Genomic DNA, 21,164 nt, shown 5'->3' with positions numbered 1-21,164 from the left:
ATTTACATATCACATAGTTGCATTTTTGAGCTCATATTACTACTAAAAAAACACAGCTATTAACTTTCTTTCAATACATGATTTCTCTCTATCTCTTTCATTTTTCTTGTAAGCCATTACTTTTACTTTTATTATTTATTTTTTAGATGGATTTTTTCTTCATGATATATCAAAATAAAATAAAATAAAATAAATTGAATGATTCAAAGATGACTTTCCCATTTTTTAATTTATTTTTAGAATGAAGCATAGGTTCATTTACGTCTTAAACAATATTATTTTTGTATGATATTATGTATATAGCTTTAACATTGTAAAAGCATCATATATTTACTACATTAGACTTTTTATCGTCTCTTAATTTCCTAAATAATTGGAATAGAGACAGAATAAAACATCCTTTACACTCAAATACAAGAGGATTACAACTTGCCTTATTTTGAAAACAATAAAATGTTATCATAGAACAAATATGCATTATCACATACCACAAACAACTTACGTATCATTTGTACCTTGTGGTCTTTATTGAAGAAAGATGGTTAACTGATTCGATTAAATTATTAAGTACATGATAATTTTGAATTCACTAACAATATATAATTTATAAATATCAATCTTAAAGACAAATTCAAATCTAGCATATCGAATAGTGGTGAGAAAGCAATTTTATAAATTTATTATAATTTTAATTCTTAAATAAAATTACGTCATTCTTCTAAGTCTGATGGTAATTCATGTGCAATGAATATTTTTGTAATTTTGAAAACTAATCAACATGATTTTAAGAGGTGGGGTTGCAATTTTCTTGATTTTTGATTGAAAAGACCTTGATTATATTAAAGTGGTAGTATTTTTGGAATCTAAATTTTGGTGTGGAATCACTTCACTCAGTCTTCTCTCATTAAAATAGTAGACTTTCTAACCATCAACTTTCCATATATTAGTCGAAGTGAAACCTTAACTTGAAAACTATCACCGTCTAATTGGTTTTGGTTCAGTTCCGGTTAAATGAGTACCGTTGACACCATCTAATTGGAAGTATATATATCTTGAGATCTACAAATTAGATTGTTTTGGGTTGGATAGATCCACCAAACGGAGGCACAACAAGGAGTATAGTATATTAAGTAGGGAGAATTACTTAAAAGACCCTCGCGGAAGGATTTCTTTTTAAATAGTCATAAGTTTTACGTGATAGCTTAACATGACATTTAGTAAACTTTTTCTTTCTAAATAGTCCCTCGTACTATTAAGTTCATAAATTTTACTGTCGAACTTGACACTTTTTTATTTAGTGTCGAGTTCAAAAATTTTCTTTTTTTTCTATCGAGTTCACTACTTTTTAATTTTTGTCGAATTCGACACTGGTAAAATCTATTGATTTTCAATTTTCGAGTTTGTCGACTAAAATACATGGAAAAATCGACCAAAAACTTGAGATAACGACTTGTTTAAATGATTTTAACCTAAAAGAATCATTCTTGATTGATTTTTATCAAAAAATTAAGAAAAATATTTTTAAAAATTCTTGAAAATGATTATTTCTTCTTTCTTAAATCCTTTCTAACAAAATGAAATCTCTAAAATTCGATTGAGATGTCAAAAATTCAATTTTTAGATGAAAATAATGAGTTCGAACGATTAGAACATTCAATTGTGAGAAATGTGGCTGATGAGGTTTAGGGACCATTTAAAAAGAAAAAGTCTAGAAAATATCTTATTAAGCAACCGCTGAAAATTTAGGGATCATTTAAAAAATATCCTTTCACGAGGGTCCTTTAAATAATTTTTCCTATCCAGTAGCAACCACTCACTAGCAAATGGTCAAAGAGTGGAGGAGGACCTGAAATTGCTGAAAGATGGAGAGAGATTTTCGCAGACTCTGTAAAACTTCTCAACTTTATCTATTATTCTATTCTAAACTAATGGCCCCTCTCTCTTCCCCATCCTTTCTTCTCTCTCTTCTCTTATGAATAAGTAAAAAACCTTCCATTAAATTCTGATTCTCATTTCCATGTAATAAAGTTGAAATTTGTTAGTAGAAGAAGAGAAAAATGTCTGGAATCTTCAGATGGAGAAAGCTAAGCGAAACAGCAACAAGAACCGCCCGGTTCGCCTCACCATCGGAAACCCGGTCCTCTTACCGGTTCTCTCAGAAATCACCAATCTCTACCCGGTTCAGTTACCTCCACATCGAAGCTTATCGTCCTCGAGAATCCCTTCTAGGGTTCCAAGAGCGCTACAAATGTGATGGAGGCTCTGATGGTAAAATCACTAAAATTAGGGATAATTGCCTTCACTGTAACAATCAAATGGAGTATCTCTTCTCCAGTCGAGTTGTCAATATTTGCCCTAATTGCAAAATTGGGTATTATTATCGCCCAAGCGAGAAACGTTTTTACCCACACAAGTTTGCTCGTTTGCAAGGCAATTTCATCCAAATTGGTCGCTTTAAAGTGAAGGATCAGTTGGAGAAGAAATCAGGTAGTAGTGATAGCGAATGCGGTAATGGAGGTGAGGAGGATTATGAGAATCGGCTTAGGAATTCGTTCTGGGAGACATTGAGATCGTTTGGTGGTGATCCACCGGAGAATTGGCCTCCGACACCACCGGCGGGGAATGGGTTGGCGGTGCATACGCCGCCCGGCCCACCATTCGCGCCTGGCGTGAATGTGATACGGGCGTCAGGTCCTGGGGGGTCAGGTGGCGGCGGTAGTGGTGGTGGTGGCGGATCTTTTAGAGAGAAGAATGAGTGGGGTGGGTCGACTTTGGGGAAGGATTTACCAACGCCAAAGGAGATTTGTAAAGGGCTCGATAAATTTGTTATTGGACAGGAAAGAGCGAAAAAGGTTTGTAACCAAAATTGATGCAGTTTAATCTAGATTTGTTTGATTATAAGGTTATTATACTTTAGTAAGGGTGGTGGAAAGGCTAATTAGGTGGTGAAGAAGAAAAATTTTAAAAAGGTTTTTTAAGTGGAAGGATTTTTGCAATCTCAAATGGTTATATGTGGAAAGAATAAATGCAAAATTTTGTAATTATGGCATTTTGCAACTAAGATTTGGGAAATGTTTAGGGTATTTGATTGGGGTTAGATAATAGAGTATAGGTTAGATTTGGGGAAGATGTTAATGTTATAGGTATTTATGGTTTATGAAAGATTTTATGTGTTTCTTGACGAGTTCAAATGATTCTTTATGGGTTCCTGATTTGCGGGCATTAAAGATTTTTTCTTATATTTAGTTATAGATATAATATTTGATGGTTTTGTTGGATGTTGCAGGTGCTCTCTGTGGCTGTTTATAACCATTACAAAAGGATATATCACGCTTCGCAGAAAGGGTTAGGTTTTATTAATTAATTTATTTTGAATGGTTATTTTTATTTTTTTGCTTCATGTCGATATAGGGATCAATTTTGTTAATCAAGTTGAAATATATATGTAAGCAGTTGGTATTTGTTTGTTTCTTTTAGAATTTAGGTACTTGTTCCTGTGGTGCTGCTTGATAGAACTGAATTGGTTGATTCAAATTCTAGGTCTGCAGCAGAATCAGGGAATCTTGAGGCTGAAAATGATGAGAATGATTCAGTTGAGCTAGAGAAAAGCAATGTACTCCTAATGGGTCCAACTGGCTCGGGTATGAGCTCGTTTGCTTTGTGATTCCAGTCTTTAGTATTGTAGCATGGGAGGAAAATGTTTAATTATATCTATAAATATTACTGGTTTTAGAGCAATAAAGAACTAATTTGGATTTTGTTAGTCTGGCTTATTTATTACAATATTGATTGCGAGGACAGGAAAGACATTACTTGCAAAGACATTAGCTCGCTTTGTGAATGTGCCCTTTGTCATTGCTGATGCAACAACATTGACACAGGCGAGTTCATCTCTTGATCTATTTATTTTATACTACCCTATCGATCAACCTTCCTTTATTTGATTACTTATTAGGGTTACTTTGGTACCCTCCTTCAATTCATCCAAACTCTCTGTAGAAACATGGTTTCTTGATTCCAAACCAGTTACTAAGGTAAGCATTACAGTCTTATTGTTGTCTTAACTAGAACATTCCTTATTTCCTTTTGATTTGATTGATACTCATCAATCACATAACACTCTAGAAGCAAGTCTTTAAACTAGGAACAAGACTAGTTTTGAGGGAAACATTTTCTCCAACTTCTACTGTCTTACGGATGATTGAACTAATTTTCCTGGAATAATTGCCTTGAGTAAGCCATCAATCTTAATTTGTACTCCCATCTCCGTACAATCTTACTAAATTGCACCGCATATACTTTGTCTTGGTCAGGTCTTGTTAGTTATGCATGCAGGGTAAAATCATTACAACAATCTTTTCTTTATTGCATTATTATGTATTTACTTCTATTGATTTGTTTTAGCAACCACCCCATCATTGTAATCAAACGCTCTATGGATTTACTTCTTGGAGATTTTTCAGTTGTTTTATTGATAAAAGACTAAATGTTATTGTACTGCTTGTGCAGGCAGGTTACGTTGGAGAAGATGTTGAGTCTATATTGTATAAGCTACTCACGGTATGGTTTATGATTAGAGCATGGAAACGTATCATACGTGATTAATTTTCTTCTTATGAACAATTTTTATTATAAACATCTTCTATGCTATCTCATAGGCGAGTTGTCATGTATAAGACCTAGGGAATGGGAACATAGAACTTATTTTCCATTTGAGTGCTCCTGGACCTGATGGATTTCCCTATTTTCTTGAAAGGCGTTGGAACACAATCAAAGATGATTTCATGGGAGTATATAAAGAACTTCATGACAATTCTTATAGTGACAAATTTTAAATAGCACATTCCTCACCCTAGTTTCAATAAATGGAGGGGCGAAGAGTTCCAAAGAGTATCTTCCCATAAATTTACTGGAAGGTTCATTGTTTTTTGTCCCATGGTGATTTCGTGAAAGGTCATTAGACTTTGGTTGGAGTTTCTACTGCTAATAATTGCGCGGACTCAAGGCTACTAGGATGAGAGTGTGCATTAAAGTTTTATTGATAAGTTTTGTCCTATATTGGTGAATGGGCTCTTTTCTTCTTCTTCTTCAAAGAATCTATAGAGGCGTACGTTAAGGCGATTCTCTTCCTCCTTTTTTGTTCATCGTAGTGGTTGATTCTTTCAGTTGTCTCACTCTCAAGGTAGTTGAAAGTAAAGTTTTTAATTAAAGCAACCATCCAAGTATTTCCCTCCTTTAATTTGTGGTCAACACCTTTTTTTGTGTGCTTGATTCCTCATCTAAAACTTCAATAGGTGGGATGAAATGTTAGGCATTTTGAAATCATCTCGGGCCTTTGCAATAACTCAACAAAGAGTGGGATTTTTGGGGTTGGTGAAGTCGACTGAGGCTGGCTGGTTACTTCAGTTAAATGGTGGGTTTTCTTCCTGTCACATCTTGGCTTGCCTTAAGAGTGTCATATAGATCAAAAGTAATATTTTAAGGATTTGAGTAGAGGCTTGCAATGCAGAAAACATATAAATTGACTTTAATTTGGGGTCCTCTTTTAAGACCTACCATTTGCATTTTGATTTTCATCACTTTTCAAAAACTATATGAGATTGGTGTTAGAAGGATTTGGCTTGCAATGCGGAGAAGGTGTTACTCAACAAAAGGGGTGAATTGACTTTCATTTCAACAAAAGGGGTGAATTGACTTTCATTTAGGGTATTCTTTTGAGCCTTCCCACTTACTTTCTAAAACTATTCTGAAACTTTTTACCCCATCAAAAGTGGATTACATTCATTTCATTGTTAAACTTGAATCAGCCGTTGACTCATATTAGTAAGGATGATATCCGGTATCACAAAAAATCAGCCCTTGAGTTATTTCCATATGGGGCTTACAGACCTGTTAAACGAAAAGTACAAAACTATGTTACACCCCTATATATGTATGTAGATGCATGTGTAACTTGTTAAATAATGAGTGTGTCAAACTTCCACACATAAAAATATTGTTTGCATTTTCTTCTATCAGTGTACTTAGTTCACCATTTCATACTTAAACTTTGGATATAGGTTGCTGATTTCAATGTGCAAGCAGCTCAACAAGGGATTGTCTACATTGATGAAGTTGATAAGATAACTAAGAAGGTCTTTTCATTTTTTTTCCAGATTGTTTGAATAGTAAGTTGTGTTTCGACTCCAAGTATCATTGTCCTATGAATTCGTTCTGCAGGCTGAGAGCTTAAACATTAGTAGAGATGTATCTGGAGAGGGTGTTCAGCAGGCATTATTGAAAATGCTGGAAGGAACTGTAAGCACATAATATGTAACTACTCTTTGTTGGTTTAATTTTGTTTTTATTAAAGTCCCTAAACTGATTCCTTTTAGTGATCTTTATTTTGTGATTCCTTTCTACACGAATCAAAGCAAAAAAATCTCTTCATCTCATGATTTGATCAAATGTGAATATCTTGAATTTATGTTGAATTGTGTGTACGTGTGTGTGTAATCTGTATCTTCACTGGGCATATTCATGTGAAAGATGCATCCCTCTTTTAAAACTGAAAGTGAATTCAGTTCTAAAACCTTCCCTATCTATTCTTTTGATTATCTAAAAGTAGAACATTTTCTTCTATTCCAGATAGTGAATGTTCCTGAGAAGGGGGCTCGAAAGCATCCTCGGGGTGATAACATTCAGGTATACTGATCTGACAGTTTTTCCCTTAAATTTTGTATAAAAGTTTATGCATCTTCTGTAAGAATTTTCGTATAATTGCATCTTTAGATCCTCGGTAGTGTTCGTTATATTTCTTAATGATAATATTTTGTTCTTTTGTGTCATTTGTAAGTCATAATATCATTGCTTCCATTCTAGCCCCAGTTCTAAATGAAGTTTTCGGCACTATTTTTATTTTCTACTTCAAGCTAGCAGGAAGATTCCTTTCATTTGACTTTTCTAGTTAGTACATTTGTTCCTTTCTTCGTCTTTTTTCCAGATAAGTAAAGGCATATATAAGTCCTATAATATTTCTTAATGTTTATATTTTGTTGTTCTGTTTTGTCATTTGTAAGTCATAATAGTATTGCTTACATTCTAGCCCCAGTTCTAGATGAAGTTTTCAGCACTATTTTTTTTTTTTCTACTCCAAGCTAGAAGGAAGATTCCTTTAATTTTACTTTTCTAGTCAGTACATTTGTTCCTTTCTTCGTCTTTTTTCCAGATAAGTAAAGGCATTTGTATTAAAAGGGATTAATCCTGCCAAAAAATACAGCAATCTATAGGCTGTGGAGACGCTCACAGGCAAGTGCCAAAAGACAAGAACGGCCATTCCCCATCTGAAAACAAATCCTTAAATTAGATTGACACACAAAAAAAAAAAAAAAAACAAAGAAGAAGAAGAAGAAAAGAAAACAAATCCTTAAATAAGATATGCTGACAATAAATTAAATAACCTCTGGAAAAGTGCACTCATAAATCAGCTTTGAAAACATCCATAACACTATTGGGCTGGGCAAGGGCCAAGAAATATTGAGGGTATTCCATACGTCCCTATTCACTCGACAATGAATTCACATGCGTTTCAATATTCCCCCAAGTTATACATAGCACTATAATTTATCTATATATATGTATTCTTCAGTTGATCAAATGATCCAAAATTAAGATATTTTGTAGCTTGCCATTCACAGAGAAAGCCAAATTGGAGCGTATTTTTGGAACTCCACACATGATTAGCTGGAAAAACCTGAGGATTGACTTGCTGCAAAACTAAGTAAAATGACTTGACTGAAGATGGGCCTTTTTTAAATTATTAACAAAGCTATTCAAGACAGTAGAAATGTGTTTTTTTTTACTGTTAGGGTAAAAGTGAGAAAATTTATTAAAAATGTAAAGGGTAGGTAAATACTTTACTACTTTCATATACATCTTGTGGGTTGCAAAAAATCAAGTTTCCTATGACACTAGCATAGTGACAAAGTTGTGATTCGGGAATAATTTGGCAAAGAAAAACTTCGAAAAAAATTAGGAAAAGTTGGTAAAGTCAGAAAAACATTGTAGAAAAGTTACTTTTTGGAAAGCGCTTGTGCTTTGCTTCTTTTAGAATATATTTATGAATAAGACTAGTTTTATTATTTTAGTACATGACATAGAGGAAGTGTGTGAATCAATAGATTCGAAAGGAATTGAGAGGTTGTGTCAATGGAACACGCAAAACCAGTTTGAATCAATAGATTCAAGCTTGGAAAAGAATGGAAAGACGGAAAAATAAATTGAAACAAGAGAAATAGCCAAATTCGAAATTTATTAATGAATTGTTATGAATTTCATTTTTGAAGCTCCTTATTATATATAACTTCATCATAAAAACTTAGAAATTTTCTAAAATACTAAAAAGTAACTCTCTTAATCTATCTATTGCATAATAACAACTTTCTAAACCAATTATAACTCAATTTGGACACTTTTAATTATAACTTAAAAGTATACAAATGGATTTAGAAAAAATAGAAATCTAAAAACAAATTAAAGATTAAACAAATTAAAAACTAAATAAAATAGAAACTTTCTAAAGTTGAAATAGAAATTAACCAAACAACTTCTAAATTGCTTAAAACTGAAATAGACTAAACAAATATAACTAAATTCAAAATTGGATTGAGCATGGACCCAACCTTGTGATCTAAACCAGGTTGGTCAAACCGATTCAAGATTTTTTCGCCAAATTTCGCCTTAATAACTTTTATCCACAAGTTGTTATCTTCTGTCCCAAACCTCCACAATCATTTACCTGGCAAGGCGTTATTAGACAACCTAAATCATTTGATTCCCAACCCACTACTTTTCTTTGGGGCACACACTACCTTCCACTTAACAAGATGATACTTTCTAACCCCCTCTCTATCATTCCACAAAAACTCCCTAATCATCCTTTCAAGTCTAGTCTCAACACTCCTTGAAATAAAGAATAAGGACATGTGGTACATTGGGATGCTCTCCAACGTACTCCTAATCAAAGTCAACTTCCCACCTTTGTACAGGTACTTTGCTTTCCAAGAGCTCAGCTTTTTGTCCAAATTTTCAACCACCAGATCCTAATTTGACTCACTTCTATAACTTGCACCAAGCGGAAGCCCCAAGGGCATGTGGTACATTAGGATGCTCTCCAACGTACTCCTAATGAAAGTCAACTTCCCACCTTTGTACAAGTATTTTGCTTTCCAAGAGCTCAGCCTTTTGTCCAAATTTTCAACCACCAGATCCTAAATTGACTCACTTCTGTAACCTGCACCAAGCGGAAGCCCTAAGTATGTAGAAGGGAGGGATTCCACTTGACACCCAAACATTGCAGCCCAACTTAGAATTTCTGGCTTCGATCCCACCATAAGTAGCTTGCTTTTCCTATAATTGACTCTGAGGCCCGACATCACTTCAAAACAACAAAGGACGCCCCTCAAGAATCTCAATTGGTCAATAGAAGCCCCCTCCAACCCCCCCCCCCCCCCCCTAAACAAAAGAAAAAGAAAAACGGGGATGAGAAACCTGGGGTCCCCCTTCCTTCATACTAAAGCCCTTTAGATCTCAAGGTTCATTGCTCTCTTGACTAATCTTCCCAAAACTTCAGTCAAGAGTACAAACAAAAGAGGAGACGATGCCTTGACGTAACCCCTAGAGCTTCTAAAATGACCTGTTGGGCTCCCATTTACTAAGACTGAAAAGGAAACTGAAGTAATACATTTCGAGACTCAACTGATTCATTTTGTCCCAAATTCCATTCGAAGCATCACATATCTTTGAAAACCCAATTTACATGATCATAGGCTTTGTGGAGATAGATCTTGCACACTATCCTCGGAACACCTTTTTACCATGAGTTTATGCATTCATTTTCCACCAAGATCCCATCTTGAATTTGTCTTCCTTTCACAAACGTTGGGCTCCCCTTTACTAAGACTGAAAAGGAAGTTGAAGTAATACATTTAAGGACCCAACCGATCCATTTTGTCCCAAATCCCATTCGAAGCATCACATATCTCAGAACACCTTCTTTTAACCATATGAGTCTATGCATTCATTTTCCATCAAGATCCCATCTTGAATTTGTCATCCTCTCACAAATGCTTCTTGCTCCAACCCTATCACTCCATTGATCACTTGTTTCAACCTTAAAGCCAAGACCTTTGAGATAATTTTATAGGTGGAGCTCACCAAACTTGTAGGCCTGAAATCCGCTAAGCCTTAAACCCTCTCCTTTTTTGGAATTAGAACCACAAAAATATTGTTTTGCCCATAATCCAAATAATTCCTCATCTGCTAGTGTTACCACTTTTAGAAGATCGACCCAAATTGTGTCCCAGAAACTTTTTAAAAATGCCTTGCAAAAACCATCCGGCCTTTGCAAATTTTCTCCATTCATCTCCTCCATCGCTTTTCTTACTTCTTCCAACTCAAATGGTCTCTACAACCATTCTTGTTGATCAATCGAAGTAGCAAAATCTTCCTTGTAAAGATTTTTGTAAAATTCCACTATGCCATCCCTAATCCTATCCCCCCCCGTTGAAGCTCACCCCATTAATTACCGCTCTTAAATTGACTTTTTTACAATCATTCACAACTTTGTGGAAGTACTATGTATTATTGTCTCCCTCTTTTAACCATCTTACCTTTGCTTTCTGCTTCCATCTCACCTCCTCCAAGAGAGATAAAGTATTAAATAAGTAAAGTAAGGTATCTTTTTTTTTTTTTGTAGGTAGGGGGTGGGGGGAGCAAGGCACAAAATCCACTTGGAACCCCTTAGTTTTTCTTGTGTCCACTTGTCCTCAGTAGGTCATTTTGACCTTGCTGCCTTTTCTCACTTTTGATTTAATTTGTTTCTCTTTGAGTATGAAGAGGACTTCATTAAAAAAAGTAAAGCAGTGGACTGTGAGTTAACGCATAGAAGTTTTTAATAGTTCTACTAGAATCTTGTTGAGATTTGCAATGACCGTTAAATTTTTTTCTTTTACCTCTTGCTTTCGGTGATTTCATCCTTTAAACTTTTTTTCTGTAATGAACAGATAGATACAAAAGACATCCTTTTTATATGCGGTGGAGCATTCATCGATTTGGAAAAGACTATATCAGAAAGGTGTTGGCATTTTATGATGTTTTTTATTGGCACTCATCCTGAATCACATATTTTATTTTTAACTACAGAGTTTGAGAGAAACTAAAACTTTTTATTACCATTTACTAGACGGCAAGATTCTTCTATTGGTTTTGGAGCACCAGTTCGTGCTAACATGAGAAGTGGTGGACTAACTAATGCTGTTGTTACATCATCCTTATTGGAATCGGTGAGAATCATGCCATGTCATGGCTAAGAAAACAGGAATCCTAATCATCTATTTTTAGAACATGCTAGAAAAACAGTTGGAGAACTTCCTTTTATCTGGAATGTTCATAAAATTGTTGAAAGTTGATTTTGTTAACTGCAGGTTGAAAGTGGTGATCTTATCGCATATGGTCTTATACCAGAATTTATTGGACGCTTTCCAATCCTGGTTAGCTTGTCAGCTCTAAATGAAGATCAACTTGTTCAGGTAACTTCGGTTCCTTTTCATGCTATATTGTTGTTTTTTAAGGTTTTGTACCATATTTGTCATGGCAATGCTTGTCTACTTTGCATGTTTTTATATTTTTTGGCTTTTACTTTCTTTCCTTTGGTGAGTGCTTTGGAGTCCATGTCGTGATGGTTTGAGCATTCGGGATGAAAGATGGGGGTGGTGGTGTAGGCATTGGAGGGATGCTAGGGAAAGTCAAATATAGTTTAGAGAGTTCCCATCATCTGATTTTATCTGTAGGCTACAAGACCATTAGATTGATTACATTCTGTTTAAGTTAGTCTCAGACATATGTTGGTCTGAGACATTTATCAGAATTGTCAGCCACATTGACCCCTTCAAACCCAAGATATTGACCTGTTCACACTGTTTGTTACACACTCTCAATCCTAAGCCCATGTTCTTTTTGTTTTTCCTCTTGCTCTTTTAGAACCTTCAATTTGTACATTCCTTCTTGATTGGTCCTGTAATCAGCCTTGGTTGCTCTTGACCAATCCATCTCAATTGACTTTCCCTTAGTTTATCACCTATTGGGTGTACTCTTACATTATCTCGAATGCTTTGATTGCTAATTTTATCTTTTGTGGTTTTTCCACTCATCCAGTTTTACTTCCTCATCTCTGCCACATTCAATCTATGGACATGTTGGTCATTGGATGCCCAACATTCAGCTTTGCCGGTTTTATTGGCACTTCATAAAATTTTCACTTAGTTTAGTTGGAATGTGTTAGTCACATAGCATTCCAGAAGTACACCTCCACCTTCACCATCCAACTCTAATTTTGTGAATAGGAGTATAAATTGTGCCGACAAAAATTTCTAAACTGAAGCCCGACTACAATAAATGCTTCAGGTCAGCTCGGTCCTTATTATTAAACTTAAATTAAAAGAAGGGATTTTTTTTCAAAAAAATCTAAAAATCAACGAATTCACATCACACCCATGTGATGGAATTTTGCTCCAGCTATCAACTGGATGCTACCTTCTTCATTCAAGCTTGGGGCTGACAATGCAAGCCTAAAGTTCACAAAGTGGAAGTCTTTTTCTTATTCTTTTTGACAGATAAAGGGGAAGTCATATGGATGATCGAACCTAAATAACAAAAATAGTCTCTTTGGGTTATTTAGCTTTATCAAATCTAAAATAGTGTCTCAGCCCTATGCATGTCCTTATCAAAGTTGCACTATACATATCTTGCCTTGGTCCTAATTATTTTGAAAACCCTGGTTTATGATATTAGTTTCCCTTTCATCAACTAACACTAATCATTTACTAATGTTTTACACCAAGTAACACGCCACTTTAATTTGTTGTGAATCATGCAACATAGAAAAAATGTGCAATTAGATTTGCAACTATATGCAAAGATTGTATAAACAATAAGAAAGGTCAAAAACAGAAACTTGATTACGTTAAGATTTGTTTGAAATAGGTTGTTGTGTGTTTGACATTAAATTTATTTATTTACTTATTTTATTTTTATTTTTTAAAAATGGAGTCCCTGTGTTAAACTATATTGAATGATCATATTTTTCAAGTCTGAACAATTTTTTAGGAGACTGGATCAAGAAGGATCAGCCTATGATCGTAGATGATCTGTGGTCCCCATGGATGACTTCAAACACGACTCAAATGCCCCCATCTTGGTTGATCTCTTGACAACCTATATTAATTTGTGAAAATTTTGGTAAGGTTGATAATGATCGGTGGGGGGTGATTTTTATACTAGCATGGAACATGAAAATCAAACCTAACAAACTTGAAAGTCATACTACCAATTGCCAAAGTTTCAAACATTTTTTTCTCCTCTCATATTCACAGGGAACTAACAGAATTTTTGTGTTATTATCTTCTTCAATAGGTTCTGACGGAGCCTAAAAATGCTCTTGGTAGACAGTACAAGAAAATGTTAAGTATGAATAATGTAAGTGTTGGTTCCTCTGTGATCTATACTATTCATGGTGATATTCATCAGGGTTCAGTTGAGTGAAGCTCTAAACTTCAGTGTGTGAGTAATTAATGTTGTACATATTTCAGGTCAAATTACATTTTTCAGAGAATGCACTGAGGCAGATTGCGAAGAAAGCAATGTCTAAGAACACTGGTGCACGAGGTTTAAGGGCCATATTGGAAAGCATTCTTACCGAGGCTATGTATGAGGTATTTATAATGACTTGCTTTTTCGACTTTCATATAAACAATTTGTTTCAATCACAATCCTTCTTGTTGAAGTTGCCTCAGCATCCCCTATTTCAGTACTTGGCCTTGGTCCATGTGGTTTCACAGTAAGATGCCATGTTGGCTTTCTTGTATTTGTGTTATGGTGCCGTTCCCTAATGGAAGCCTTTTATGTGCATTTAACCTCAGATTCCAGATGTCAAGACAGGAAAGGACAGAGTAGATGCAGTTGTGGTTGATGAGGAGTCCGTTGGCTCTGTCGATGCTCCTGGATGTGGAGCAAAAATTCTTCGTGGAGATGGCGCATTGGAGCACTACCTTTCTAAAACCAAGAAGGATCCAGTGGTATGGAATTTTTAAATGATTAAAGCAAATAAGGGTGAAGTGCTTGTTATTGGGTTTAGAATTTGGCCATTACTTGAATACTTCTACATGAATCCTATTTGACTGACCCTATTATCGACTTGGTTCAACTAATCGGTCCAGTTTTTGGACACTGAATCTAATGATCTGCTTGTTAATGTTTGCAGGGGAATGTCGAGGTAGCTGAGGGGGATATGTTGGAGGTCTCATCTAGAGCCATGAGCATGTAATTTCTCCATCACCACATGTATTGTTAACTTCTGTAAAATCTCTTTTTTTTAATGTGTCTCATTGCAATTTGGTGTAATTTATTCCCTTGTAAATATAACAAGGATTCTTGTTTAGTGGGAAAAAGAAAAAGAAAATTGTAGCTTCATAGTTTAATGTTGTTCACGTGTTGCTTAACTTTCATTTCTTGCTTTCACTAGGTCATAGAGACATATAGGAGAGATTGGAAAGCTCAAGAGTGTGCTAGTATAATTTGTACAAGTCTAAGGGATCATTTGTTGTACCATAATAATTGGACATACTCATGTACTGTATATAATAGGGTACTTCTTTTGGTCTAGAAGAGTGTATACATCTGTACTTTGCAGCTTTGTAGGAACTATCCATAATAATGAACTTGCAGAATAGATCTATTTATCATAAAGAGATCCGTTGTTCCTGATCCTGCTTCACCTTAATTGTTAAAGAGGGTTTTCAGGAAGATTCCAGAGGTATTTAGTTTTAGGGGAATTTTAAGTGAGTTCAACGATCACTGGATTGATGTCATGTGATTTGATGCAAGCCATCCATTTTGCTTTCCTAGGAGAAGTCCTCATTTGTAATCATCACTCATCAAGGACTGTAATTAATTCAGTTTTTTTTTTGTTTTTTTTTTTTAATGAGTATTAATTCTATGAGAAATCTTTTATGTGGATGAATTTCTTGAGAGTTTGGGGCGAGTTGTTACGTCTTGTTGGTTGTGGATTGACTTGGACCACATCTGGCGGACCTATGAAAGGATGCCACCTTGGAAACTAGGATAGATGCAATGGCGGACTGCATGGTAAGATGGAATTTGTTCTTGTTGATAAGAGGAGAAAATCAAGGAGTTGACGGTTAGTTTACAATATTGCATTTTTATCATCAGAGAGATGGAAGTTGATACGTTGAGAGGTGGTTAGTCATTAGAGTTGTCAACTCAATTGGGGGAGGTCAAGACCAATGTAATGCTGGTTAAGGTCACTGTCGTCGATATAATGGCAATAAGGGAGGTAGTCAAGGTGAGAGTTGAATCTGTGTCAAAATCCCAGGAAGTTGGAGAACTTCTTATGATAAATTGAGAATTTATAGGCAATCGGTCATAAGTCGAAGAGCACAGACTGCTTGTGACAGTTACGTATCTCATGAAAGATGTGATCCATTGGTGATGTTAGAAAAGCACCAACAGAGAGCTTGGTCTTTGCACAATAGGGGCATTGGCATGGCATGGGAGGACATCAATTGTTAATTAAAGGTGGTTCTAGCCTAAGAATGAGTAGTAGTATGTGGCAAGGAAGAATGTTGGAAAGCTGATTCGATACAAGAGTATGTCAAGCAAATCATTGCTTCGTTTCTCAATGTCATGAGACCTCTTGTTTCTCCTTGTCGACATGTCTTGAAGAAGCAAGAGACTTATGAGTATTCTATCTTGTGTGCTACTTTGAGGTGAATCTCTGGTACTCATAATCTTAACAGTTAGGTTTGACTCCTAACGAATTTTATAAATCAAAATCACTGTGAATTACGAGGATGAGAAATAGAAGAATAAGAGGATGGATGGTTGGAGTCTTCATTGCTGGTGTGGGTGGTTGAATGAAATTGAGCAAGACAATAATGATTATGGGAGTGTTACTTACCCTCATTTGTTTTGTAAAATGCTTTTTGACAAACTTATATGATTCTAGCCCAACATTACTTTTCTTTTGAGAGGTACTTTTGCCAAAAGAAATATTATTAAAAAAGTATCATGAATATAATGGGTGAAGATTAAGCTAAAAAAGCACTCTTGTCTGTTGCTCTTTTTCGGCGCTATCGCTCCTCTTATGGCCAATAAAATGAACTAAAATACTCCATCATCTTCAACTTCTTTAATCTCTATGGTCGTATTCAACCCATCATTTTCAACCTTGTCATAACCCTTTTGGAAAACCCTTGTTTTTTTTTTTCTTTCTCCAAAATTTTTAAGGTTGATGATAAAGGTAAAATTAATGGTTTATGAGCCCATTTGATTAGAAAGTAATTAGGAAGAAATTAGTTATAGGAGGAAGTAATTTATAAAAAAAAAAGTAAACAGTAGCTTCATTTTGATTTTTTAAAAAATTAGGACTTTTTACTATTTAAAAGTAATTTTCTAAAATGAATCTCAACAGAATTTATACGTTTTTTAACTTTCAAAAGTAAAAGAATTACTTTCACATGTATATCCAAACAGGTTCTATGTGTCTTTTTGGTAGAAAGAATCAAAGGGTTTATTTCTTTGGCTAAACTTGAAAATGAAGACATTTAGGTCATTTTTCATTACGATACTTTTAGTAGGGTTGTTTCGTAAGGGAAAACAGATCAAATGATTAGTCTAACACTTTCGGCAAAAATTGACCTAATTATTATGGTTACGGTGGTGGGTAAGAAAGAATACTTAGCTGGTTATCATAACTACTATACTTTATTCATCTAAAGGTCTTTCCATTAAATAACAATAAAATAAATATGGTAACATTTTGAGGGAATCTAATAATGACCCAACTATTAAATTGCTTAATAGTTAACACCCACCAAAGCTATTCTCATAATAGCAATAATAATAGTTTAGACATTCTAAGATATTATAAATCAAAATTTTGATTTAACTTTGAACAGTCTTTTTTTTTTCTCCATCTTTCAGGTGATAACAATGAAGAAAACAATAACAACTTTATTGCTGTTTCCGTAACCCAAAGCTATAGGAAAAAACAAGTTTAAGGAGAAACTTCATAACACCATCTCTCTCATACACCAAAGAAAACTAAAACAATTCAGTTGGATTTAGTGATGAGTTCGAGAGCGGCAGAGGGGGTTGGGAGGGCTGGAATTGCTCCTTTCTGGGTTGTGCAGATAGCCCCACATGCATTTGCAAATGAGAGCGATTCCTTCAGTTTTGCTTCGTTTTCAAAGATGGAATTGTCTTTGGCAATTGAGACAAGGAGTGCTCCAACAAAGGCATCACCAGCTCCTGTTGTATCCACCGTCTTCACAGAGTACCCGTGCACCTTTCCCTTGAAGTTCTGTAACACATAGATTTTGATTTAATAAATTTGCATTTTTTATTAAATAAATAAAAGAATACTAAAGTGACAATGAGCAAATTCATATATTTTTCATAATCCAACTGCACACTCATATGATGATGATGATCACCATTGAAAAAATCATTGGTAAGATGTCTCAAATAACCCTATCGGAGGAGTCATAATGAAACTCTAATAGGGATATTTAATTGTAAATATGATATTTTGGGATTGAGAAACCTACAATTATATAAGTAAGGACTATAATCATTCTCAACATAATGAAAATTCTCACATATCACTAGACCTACCTCACAAGTTATCTAAAAGATTCAGTCCATGACTTTTCTAACCATATTAAAGGTTTATCACAAGTAAAGGTGTTCAAATACCTAACTTGGGTCTCACAACTCTGATAGTCATATTTTCTTTATGATTTTATGGGCAAATGTGATATTTTTTGTCTTGGGAGAGTTACATTCGAATTGAGAAAGCTCCAGTTATATAAGTTAGGCTTATAATCATTCTCAACATAGTGAAACTCTCAAGGGATCTAGCACTCAAGTTATTAAAATTCAATCCATGGACTTGCTAACCAGTATTAAAAGTTGATCTGAAGTAAGATTCAACTAAACAATCTAAATTTTCAACTTAATGAGGCTAGAAATGTCAGAATAGACTGACTTTTTGTAGGATATTTTTTTTCCCGTGCTATGAATATCATACCTTTAAATCATCTAAATAAGATTTCCATGCAACCCCACAAATAGTCATAAATGAAGTTAGAATAGAGTAGATTTAAAGTCATAAAAATCAAAACCTTGGTGAAGTATCTGCAACCCTTCTCTCCATCAGTCACCACCAACAACTTCAAACCTTCGTACCACAGGGACATAACAACGTCATCGTCTGCAGAATCTCCTTGTGTAAGGAATGCTACCTCATCATCGCTAACCTGAATTTTTACAAAGTTCATTTAATTAAAAAAAAAAAAAAACCTAAAAACCGAAAGACATCGACCACAACAATAATAAGAATCTAAACAGACCTTAATAAAATCGGCTTCCTCCCAGATGCTCTTGATGCCTTCTCGAGCTGCCTCAAGGGATGGCCACAATGGCAAACGGACGTTGGGATCATAGGAGAGCAATATACCTTCAGCCTTAGCAGCTTTCATGGCAGCCATGTGAGCTGAGCGACACGGTTCAGCAATCAAGCTTATGGAGCCATAATGGAAGATTTTGGCTTGTTTGATCAGCTCCATGTTTAGTTCTGACTCCTTCAAGAGCATGTCAGCGCTAGGGTTCCTATAAAACATGAACTCCCTTTCTCCATTCTTCTTCAATGTCACAAATGCTAATGCTGTCCTTGCGTGTGGGTCGAAGCACACCCCATCGGCATTAACACCATTCTTCTTCAGTATATCAACCAACATGTATCCAAACTCATCGTCTCCAAACTACAATCATCAGAGTTAAACACATTCTGCTCTATCAGATTTACTATTAATGAAATAATTACATTGTTGAGATCAATGAATTTAGTGTGATTTCGGGAATATGGTAAAGGCATAGAGAATTGAATGAAGAAATTTCATCCTATTTAAAGAATATACCTAAAAGGCTTTGATTTTGATGTCTATAAATTACTTTTGTTCATAATATATAGTCATTGATAAATAATAATAAAACATTTGTGAAGCATAGATTTAGAACATGAAAAATTGAATCCATTGTCAATTGAGATCGACTCCGACAATACAAATCAATCTATAATAAACCTAATAAACATATAAAAATTATTTAATATACTTAAATGAGTTTTTGAACATCAATCAAGTTGACTCTACAAACTATGGGTAAAGAAGGAAATTTAAATTTCTATTTCTATTCATTGATACTAACTATATTAAGAAAATCTAATTTTTTTTAAAACATAATCCAAGTACTCATGATCCACAGCAACCTAAGTTTTCTGTTCATTCTAGGTAGTTTTATGAAAAAGGCCAAGTATTTTACAAATATTATTGAAACGGACATGTTTTCTTTAATATTTATGATAATGGCCAAACACCCAATTTCTAATTGTTTATTTTTACCAAAACAGTAAACATCATACACCAAAGAGGTTGACAGGGTAATCCAAATATTACCTAGGGTAAAAAGGTAATTTAATATCAATTCGGATCCTACAAGCCCGGTGTTGACCGAGTCACGTTTCTTTGCCCACTTTGATTCCTTTTTAGGTTGTCTGACAAATAATCATACTCGGGTGTTGGCTAACTTAACCAACACCCATAGATTTAATATGTTTGACCAACATGTGTTCAAACTTTCCATAAATAAATCCGTGTTACATGCTAACATGCGCGCATATGATGTGAAGCAGTGGGACCCATCTACATAGTTTTCATGTCTCACAAACAGATCTAAATACCGTAGCCGTAGGATCTACTGATTGTTTCTTTAGTAAATCCTCCAGAAACAGAGAATCAATAATAATAGTTCCAATGTCACGTGCAGACTGCAGCGTATGAGAACCGTAGCCATAAGATATACGAGATTCTTTCGTAAATCCAGAAACAGAAAATCGAAGGTCACGTGCACGGTATGAAAGCTATGTACCTAACATGTGGGAACTGATATCTAAGAAGACAGCACCAATCCCTAGGAGATCTACATTTTTCTTCCAATCTCAACCGTTAGGTGTCTAATGTCAAATGTCGTTGTATGGTCTTAGAAAGCAATTTTTTCAAAAACCGGACCAATGGTCCAACCGGATCTACCTTATTTTGTAATAATAAAATCGGTTCACCTAATGAACCGTTTGGATCTTCGTGAGTTTTTTTTTTTTTTTTTTTTTAATTATGAAAATAAATAAGGAAATCTAAGAAAAATATATAAATCTGTAAGTTTTTCTATAAATATAAATTGGATCAACCAAATTGAACCAGAGTTAGACCGTGATTCGATCAATTAGAAAAAATTTCGGATCGATCATTGTTTTGGTTTTCAAAGAAAACTCTGTAACCGTGACATCCAAATTCTTTGCTAACATGCGCCGACGGAGATCAGATCCATAACTCAAAACCACCATTGTTAGAAGACAGATACTAAAAACCATCCTACGGATCAGATCATTCATCTCTGTGTGATTTACTAAAGATCAAACGATCTGAAATTTTTTTTTTTTTTAAAACAAAAGATATATAAATAAATAAGTAAAAAAGGGCAAAAAAAATACGAAACCTTGCCAATAAAAGCAGAAGAACCACCAAGCTTTGTAATGGCGCAAGCAACATTAGCAGGAGCACCACCAGGAGCTTTGATAAAACCAGGCGATTCTGCCAGGGAAACACCAGAGACATCAGGAACGAAATCGATAAGCATCTCTCCAAACGACACGATCAATTGTTTCGCCATTTTTTTTTCTTTCTTCTTCTCTAAGAAAACTTTGAGAGATTATGAGAATGAGATACAAGAAACAGAGAGAGAGAGAGAGGGATTTTTATAAGAGAAAACAATTATAGATAGAGTTGGAGTCTGATGGTAATTTAATTCCTTCATTAATTACATCTCTTTAAGATAGATAAAGATGTATCAAAATTAAATGTTGGATTCATAATAAGTTTCAATGCTAACCGTTGGATTTGTTGACTTAGGTTTAACTGTGAAGGTTCACGAGTTTTGGTGCTCCTTAGGAGTATCTAATAGTAGCTTTTCATATTTTGACTTTGTTTAAAAGT

The 21,164-nt window shown here is 34.7% G+C and overlaps 2 protein-coding genes across 2 annotated transcripts; one reads left to right on the top strand and one right to left on the bottom strand.

The window, feature by feature from the left end:
* Window positions 1-1,827: 1,827 nt before the first annotated feature.
* On the top strand, window positions 1,828-14,505 carry LOC147401839 (CLP protease regulatory subunit CLPX1, mitochondrial-like). The gene is made up of 15 exons (XM_086443254.1): window positions 1,828-2,852; window positions 3,287-3,345; window positions 3,541-3,641; window positions 3,802-3,881; window positions 4,510-4,560; window positions 6,060-6,134; window positions 6,220-6,297; window positions 6,628-6,684; window positions 11,043-11,113; window positions 11,222-11,321; window positions 11,463-11,567; window positions 13,450-13,512; window positions 13,626-13,748; window positions 13,956-14,111; window positions 14,297-14,505. Exons 1-15 carry the CDS (start codon window positions 2,058-2,060, stop codon window positions 14,357-14,359), a joined length of 1,977 nt encoding a protein of 658 aa, XP_086299380.1. The 5' UTR covers window positions 1,828-2,057; the 3' UTR covers window positions 14,360-14,505.
* Window positions 14,506-17,047: 2,542 nt separating this feature from the next.
* On the bottom strand, window positions 17,048-20,938 carry LOC147401838 (fructokinase-2-like). Its single transcript, XM_086443255.1, has 4 exons — window positions 20,668-20,938; window positions 18,468-18,878; window positions 18,240-18,374; window positions 17,048-17,416 (listed from the first exon to the last, which is right to left on the bottom strand). Exons 1-4 carry the CDS (start codon window positions 20,839-20,841, stop codon window positions 17,168-17,170), a joined length of 969 nt encoding a protein of 322 aa, XP_086299381.1. The 5' UTR covers window positions 20,842-20,938; the 3' UTR covers window positions 17,048-17,167.
* Window positions 20,939-21,164: the final 226 nt, after the last annotated feature.

This window comes from Akebia trifoliata, chromosome 5 (genome assembly GCF_017979445.1).
Source record: "Akebia trifoliata isolate Shusen 1 chromosome 5, ASM1797944v1, whole genome shotgun sequence".
NCBI classification, from domain to species: Eukaryota; Viridiplantae; Streptophyta; class Magnoliopsida; order Ranunculales; family Lardizabalaceae; genus Akebia; species Akebia trifoliata.
Note: the sequence above shows the minus strand (reverse complement) of the source record. Positions and strands in the feature narration are given on the sequence as shown.

Bases quoted from the DNA above. Each gene is read 5' to 3' on its own strand.
- LOC147401839 (XM_086443254.1), top strand. From the start codon at position 2,058: ATGTCTGGAATCTTCAGATGGAGAAAGCTAAGCGAAACAGCAACAAGA. The intron at 3,882-4,509 runs GCGAGTTCATCT...CTGCTTGTGCAG, and splicing joins ATGCAACAACATTGACACAG to GCAGGTTACGTTGGAGAAGA. The intron at 4,561-6,059 runs GTATGGTTTATG...CTTTGGATATAG, and splicing joins TATTGTATAAGCTACTCACG to GTTGCTGATTTCAATGTGCA.
- LOC147401838 (XM_086443255.1), bottom strand. From the start codon at position 20,841: ATGGCGAAACAATTGATCGTGTCGTTTGGAGAGATGCTTATCGATTTC. The intron at 18,879-20,667 runs GTTTCGTATTTT...TGATGATTGTAG, and splicing joins CTTCTGCTTTTATTGGCAAG to TTTGGAGACGATGAGTTTGG. The intron at 18,375-18,467 runs GTCTGTTTAGAT...GTAAAAATTCAG, and splicing joins AGGAAGCCGATTTTATTAAG to GTTAGCGATGATGAGGTAGC.